The sequence below is a fragment of the Myotis lucifugus genome, unplaced genomic scaffold, assembly GCF_000147115.1.
Source record: "Myotis lucifugus unplaced genomic scaffold, Myoluc2.0 scaffold_20, whole genome shotgun sequence".
NCBI lineage: Eukaryota > Metazoa > Chordata > Mammalia > Chiroptera > Vespertilionidae > Myotis > Myotis lucifugus.
Window position 1 is genome coordinate 4,184,691 of NW_005871068.1, and position 7,219 is coordinate 4,191,909.

Consider the following 7,219-nt stretch of genomic DNA (forward strand, 5'->3'; position numbering starts at 1 on the left):
AATATAAAAATATTTCAGGTAGTCTTAAATAAAAGGAGTCTCTAATAGAGCAATATACTATGTTTATTCATGGTAAACATAATATTGTACAGATGTCTATTGTCCTTAAATTATTTACATGTTTGTGACTTACCGCTTATCAGCAGATGAGTGGTAGCCCAGTATGTACAAGGCATCAAGGAATACACTGAGGACTGAGGGGAGAACCTACTTCAAAATAATGTGCCACAAGGAATCCCCCTACTGTCAATCTTAGGATGTCCCTGAGCTACTAGGCTTAGGTTTCTGCTTGCTTCCTATCGGAGGTTCCAAGAGAAATGAGAGCCTTGGTCTGAGGCCAGCTCACTCAGGTTCCCAGAGAAAAAAGTCTTAGGCCCTGTCAGGAGTCAGAAAAGACCCCTGTGTGAGCTCTGCACGATTCCTCTCCCCATGGAACAAAGTGAGGGTGCCACCACCAGAACCCTACCTCTGCCCGGGTGGGAGTGGCCGGAAGTGCTCTCTCTGACTTCTGCCTTATGAGCTCTGGAGCTTTTGGCTTTGGTCAGAGGTATGTAGTCTAAAGTCAGTAAAGGGTGGAGTCCTAAATTTAGACAGGTATGGAGGTGAGTGATATTTATTAGAACTGAAGGAACACACTTCTCCCAGAATTGAGGCCCTCAGCCCAGAGAGCTCACCCTACTCTGACATTGCCCTACCCTGCCTAGTGTGTCCCTCAAATGGCTCAAGCATGGCTGTTAGGCCTAATGAACCCTCACTTCCACTTAAGGAATTGGTGGGATAGGAAGCCTTGTTCTGAAGAGGAAGCCTCAAGTTAGCAGAAGGAGTAGTCAAAAAACCAGTCAGGAGTGAAGTTTAATATCCTGAGTTAGATTGGTGGTGACAAGCCACTGCAGAACAGAGGAGGCCCCCAGGGTCCCTTCTGCCACTGTCTTGTGGCTTCCTAAAACAGTACCCTTCAGGGAACCAGCAGAGGCAGCTTTTCTTGGAGCCAATGTAGAATCTCCCTACTGGGACTGTGCACATAATCTCTTCCTCTGTCTTCTAGGGTGACCTGTTCATCAACTTAATTGCTTGAACTCCTACCTGCTGTCTCATCATGCCTCGGGGTCAGAAGAGTAAGCTCCGTGCCCGTGAGAAACGCCGCCAGGCCCGCCAGGCCCGTGCTAAGACCCAGACCCAGGTTCTGGAAGGTGCTGAGGCTATTGCAGCAGAGGAAGGAGAGCTCTCCTCTGCCCATCCTGTCCTGGAAGACAGCCCCCAGAATGAGCTTGCTGCTGAGACACCTAGCACTTCTACGGAGCCTCAGGAAACCCCATCTAACACTACTGGAGCTGCTTCCGGCACCGATTCAAATGCAGGTGCCAGCAAACAAGATGAGGCAAGCTCAGAATCCGCAAAGGCCTTGGAGAGCTTTCGCAGAGATCCTTTAAACAAGAAGGTGGTTCTGTTGGTGCAGTTTCTGCTGAAGAAGTATCAAAGTAAAGAGCCAATTACAAAGGCAGATATGTTGAGGTTGGTGATCAAAAAGTACAAGATGCATTTCAGTGAGATCCTGAGAAGAGCCTCTGAGCACATGGAGCTGGCCTTTGGTATTGATTTGAAAGAAGTGGATCCCATCAGGCACTCCTATGCCCTTGTCAGCAAGCTAGACCTCACCTTAGATGGAATGGCAAATGAAGAGAACCTGCCCAAGACTGGCCTCCTGATGATTGTTCTGGGTGTGATCTTCATGAAAGGCAATTGCGCCCCTGAGGAAGCTATCTGGGAAGTGATGAATATGATGGGTGTCTATGCTGATAAAAAGCACTTAATCTATGGGGAGCCCAAGAAGGTCATCACTGAAGATTTGGTGCAGCTAAGGTACCTGGAGTACCGCCAGGTGCCCGACAGTGATCCTCCACGCTATGAGTTGCTTTGGGGTCCAAGAGCCCACGCTGAGACCAGCAAGATGAAAGTCCTGGAGTTCTTAGCCAAGATCTATGATACTGTCCCCAGTGCCTTCCCAGTCTGGTATGAAGAGGCTTTGAGAGATGAGGAAGAGAGAGCCCAAGCAAGAGCTGCAGCCAGGGCTCGTATTGCTATGACTGCGCACTCTAGGGCCGTGACCAGCAGCTCCTCCCACATTAAGTAAAGTCTGAGGCAAGTTCTTCACTTTTTGCTTGAATAATTTTGACAACGTTCTAATAGTGGAGAGCCAGACTGGGGCTGGAAAGTGTATATCATCTTTGTGTTCTTATTGTATGTTGGTAACTTGGAATTTTACCTTTTTTTCTGTTTTTTTGTTGTTTTAGGTTATATTTCAAATGTTGACTTCTGAGGCAGATTGTTTTCTTTGTGGAAGAAAAGAGAAGTCAACATTCTAAGTAGTGGATGGTCAAGGTGGATCTGGAAGTAACACAGTATTTCTGTTGAGTATGGTAACTTTAGAGTTTTATCTTTTTTCCTTTCTTTCTTTTATAACATTTTAAATGTTGATTCTTTAATAGAATGTTTAAGTGATTTCAGAATCTAAATTTACTAATGATTTTAGTTACATGCTTATTTCTTGTAATAGATTTAAGATTAGGAGTTTTATTATTTTGTAAAACAATTTGGGGAAACCTTTCATATTTACTGAACCAGAACAGCACAACATGGCATTGTAATAGGCATTTCTGTGGGACTGTGAAAATATGAGCAGTAAAATTATTGGTATCAAAAAATAGAGGGAGAAAAGTAAAAGATGTTCAGTTTTTGGTTTCCCTTATTCATTTTAGTCTGTTGTTCTATAAAAATAAAAGCTACATACCTGGATTTTCTTAGCTTACTGAAGAATGTAGGAGAAATAAAATGTTTATAAACTAGAGCTCATGTTTACTGTCTCATTTATTTCCCAAATATTAATTGAACAACTGCTCTTTGAAAATCCTGTTAGAAATGGGGAAACTAGGATACAAAACATCCCCACCCTCAGAATTTCACGCTCAAAGAGCAGTAATAATGTAAGGAAGATGGTGAAATAGCCTGTAAGAAAGGGTAAGCAAGAAGGAGAAAAGAGGCAGGGAGGCAGGGAAGAAGTTGGGAGAAGTGGGAATGGGAGGGTGTCTGGATGAAGACAAGGTATAAAATCCCTGAGGGAAGGCAGTTTGGGCTTTGGGAAACTACAAGTCCCTCAGTGAGTACACTGTTAATTTGAGTGGGGTGGTAAGCTGGATGAGGCTTTGGGCTTGGTGAACAGAGGCCAGACAGACACATGGTGTTTCTCAATGTTGAAGGACAAGACCCTGTAGTGGAAACCTGCATTAATAGTTACTTTAGTATCATCAGTAAACCAGAGGAAACCCTCCTCCTGGGGCAGAAATGGAATGTGCCTGTGTTCGTGCTTGGGTGCAGTTGAATGCAGAGCACAAACTAGGTGTTCTATGTACAGAATAAGGGATTTCTGAGACATAAGGGTGAACGTCACTGAAAGTGGGATGCCGAGAAATTACTGTTTTGGCTCTCTTTTCCCTGAACTGGGAGAGAGAAACAGATATTTTAATTAGGTTAACTTGAGTGCAATTTTGCAAACCCCAAGGGAGGATTCCATATCTGGTGATGATGAAATGAATGAAAAAAGGGATGGTTTGGATGAAAAGGCACCTGGGAGGGAAGCAATTGGTCCTTGACACAAGTTCTAGGACCTCTGAATTGTATCCAACTGAGGAAGGGTCCCCTGTACCCAAATTAAGTAACTTATCCTCAAATGGGGAAATTTATTTAGTTTTACTTACTAAGTAGCATTATGGGTGAATTTTGTGTTATTTGTTTTAGAAACCTGTATATTTTTGACATCTTCTGAGGGGAGGGTGATATCATCTGTGGTAAAAGTAAATAAATCATATGATAATTGCCATTCAATTAATACCTAATATTGTCCAATTACTCTGACAAGTGTTTTATGTCCATTGCATACATTCCAACAGTCCTACAAGATAGGGATTATTACACATACTTTTCAGATGAAGAACTTGTAATTTCTCAAATTCACATCACTGATAACTAAAAGAGCTGGTACTAGAACCCTGGTACCAATTTTTTCTAGAACTCACACTTTTCCTCTTCTTCAGCCTGTCTCTTCATTATCTATTCTTCCCATCACTCCAAGATGTATCACAGGCTATAAAAAAACAAGACTTTCTGCCCTACCAGTGTTGCTCAGTGGTTGACTATCAACCTATGAACCAGAAGGTCACGGTTTGATTCTTGGTCAGGGCACATACCCAGGTTTGGAGCTCGATCCCTGGTGGGGGGCATGCAGGAGGCAGCTGATCAATGATTCTCTCTCATCATCTCTCTCTCTCTCTCTCTCTCTCTCTCTCTCTCTCTCCTTCCCTACATTCCTTTCTGAAATCAATAACAATATATTTAATAAAAACACAAGACTTGACTACAAAAGTACTAAAAGCAGTCCTCATGACAGAAGGTGAATATGAGAATAAAGAACAATTTTGGGATTGTCCATGGGCTTCTTTTGCTGAGGATCCTTCTGTTCCTTGTCCCAGAGTCCCTTGAGAGCTAACTCTTCCAGATGCTGGCACAAGTCCTGTGCCAGTCTGTTCCTACATTGCAGAACTTTCCCGCTAGGGATTCCCCAGTGTGCCCTCTGTCCAAACTGGAACCTCATATACTGACCAGCTCTTCACTGTGTCCTCTGGAGGCTGCACCCTGCTTCCTGTGATGCAGGAATCACCTGCCCTCCCCTTGACTAGAGCGTTCCAACACTCTGCAAGTGTACCTTGGAGATATATCCCTCTCAGTGGGACCATTGACATGAAGTCTAGATAACTTATTACCACAGCTCCAGCTCCCACACCCATCTCTACATCAGTCTTCAAAGTATTTTCCAAATGAGCTGGTGGATACAGTCTTATTTCTTACAGAATATACTGGTAATTGATGTGAGACAACCCAAATATTGTCAGTAGGATTTTAAATGGGTGTGTTATTTGAGACTGGCCACTGAACTCATACACCAATGAGTTCATATCTATAAGGTCAATACCCAATGCCTTCCTGGTAGGTCAGAGATGAGGAAAGACCATGGAAATCACTGTGTAACAAACATCTACTGAAGTTGAATTCCTCAGAACCCAGAGTTCTTCTAAGACAGGAATAACGGTTTCTTAACAGTCATGCTATCTTTGAAAAGCAAAGATTAAAATAATTCTCCATCCTTCTGCTGCCTCTGATCTCAGTACTTGCTCCAGAGGAAAATGCTGCCTTCTCCTTGTTTCTAATGACACCTGTATAAGTGTCCTGAATGTTCAGTCATGCTGAGGGTTTCTGGGACTCAAGGATTTGCCCATGCTTCAATAGAACATTCTCATCCTATTGGCACTCTACAGTTTCTTTCAAAGGTAAGTGCAGAAAGGAGCTATTGACTGAATAAGGTGAATCCTCCCTATTGAGATTTTACAGTATTCTTTTGAAAATTAAACATGATCCAGCATTTGAAAGTATCTCCCATATAACAGGATTGGAAAATTGCAAGGCAAAGTGGCCTCTTTAGAAACTCCACCAAGGAATGAAGAGGTTTTTTTTTAAAAAAATAATAATAATAAATTATAGTAGTTGCTTTTGCTTGAGCACCTACTATAACAGTTTATGGGAGAGAGCACGTGCTAATTCATATGGTGCCTTGCTCTCCTCCCTGGGTTGATGGGGAGACTACGCATTCCCAATCCACTTATATTTATGGAAGGGTCTGGGACTACTGTTGACACTGAAATATGAACAGAAACAATGTTTGTCACCCTTAGGACAAGAAGTTTGAAAGCCAGTATGTCACCTCCATGTTTTCTGTTCCTTGATCAGCAAAAACAGAGATTCCTTGTTGGGAAGTAGAACCATCTGATAGGAGCAGACTGGATGCCATATCAGTTTTTACGTGCATGAGAAATAAACTTTGGTTGTTTTAAGCCATTGCAGGTTTGCAGATCTTGTCTGTTGCACTAGCTAGCAGTTGCTATATCTGACTAATGCACAGCTACAATTTTGTGGTTAGATGTATTTAAATATCTTAATTACAAAGTAATAATACATATATTCTTGATACAAAATAACAGCCTCTCCCTCTGCAGATCCCATTAATACTTCAGCTTCAATAATGTTAGGTCGTAATCTTTTGATGAGGTAACCACAATTAACTATCTGATGTGTGCCATTTAAACTTGATCTGAGGGTTTTTATACATAGATGTGCTGTAAAGATGTATTAAATTTTTAACAAACATGATGAAGAATGGGCATATTATTCTGCCTGTTGATCATTCTTCCAGTGTGCCCTGGAACAACGAATTTTACTACTTAACTGAAGGAACTTGAGGCAGCACCTCAGAGCACACATGCCAGGACCATCGGTGTAATAACAAGACAGCATCAAAATTTGGGCCTGCTGAGGTAGTATGAGACCAGAGATTGTCCTAATAAATACCTAAAACCTTTTCTTGGTGAGGACTGGGCTTTTAAAAATAGTCCTCTAAACAAAATGTAGTACATTAATGAAGATTGTTGCAGTTTCAACTGGTATATTTTCCATTATGTGTTCTAAATAGTTATTGACTATGTGTGATCAGCCTTCTAATTTTGTTAAAGAGGTAGCAGGCCTCGCACCTGCCAGGGCCCCGCAAGGCCCACGTGGGTCTGCAGGACGCTGCCCCTTCCGGTGCCCACCCGCGTGACCGGAAGTGCCGGCCTCACGGCTGCGAAGCCCGAGCTCTGGGGGACGAGGCCCGGCTAACGGCTGCTGCCCAGGCAGATCGGAGGGAGCGGACCAGGTCCTGTCAGAGCCAAGGTGCGAGGGGGGCGGAGTGCGCACCGGGGGGCGCTTCCCCAGCAACCCCAGGCCCTTTTCCCCGAAAAGAGGGGCCCCCAAGCCTGACCTCGGCCCCTGCTCTCAGCCCTGGAGACCCCAGAGAGGCCTTGGACAGGGGGCTGTCAGCAGGTCAGCAGAGGGAGGATGTCCAGGTGATGGGAAGACTCAGGGACAGTCAGGGGGTGGGGGCCTTGGTGGGAGGGGCTGGCAGAGGGAGGATGTGCAGGTGATGGGGAGACTCAGGGACAGTCAGGGGGTGGGGCCTTGGTGGGAGGGGCTGGAGGAGGGAGGATGTGCAGGTGATGGGAAGACTCAGGGACAGTCAGGGGGTGGGGGCCTTGGTGGGAGGGGCTGGCAGAGGGAGGATGTGCAGGTGATGGGGAGA

General features: G+C 44.3%; 1 protein-coding gene across 1 annotated transcript; it reads left to right on the plus strand.

Moving 5' to 3' along the window:
* Window positions 1–1,096: 1,096 nt before the first annotated feature.
* Window positions 1,097–2,131, plus strand: LOC102418834 (melanoma-associated antigen B18-like). Its single transcript, XM_006085648.1, has one exon. It carries the CDS (start codon window positions 1,097–1,099, stop codon window positions 2,129–2,131), a length of 1,035 nt encoding a protein of 344 aa, XP_006085710.1.
* The last annotated feature ends 5,088 nt before the right edge of the window (window positions 2,132–7,219 follow it).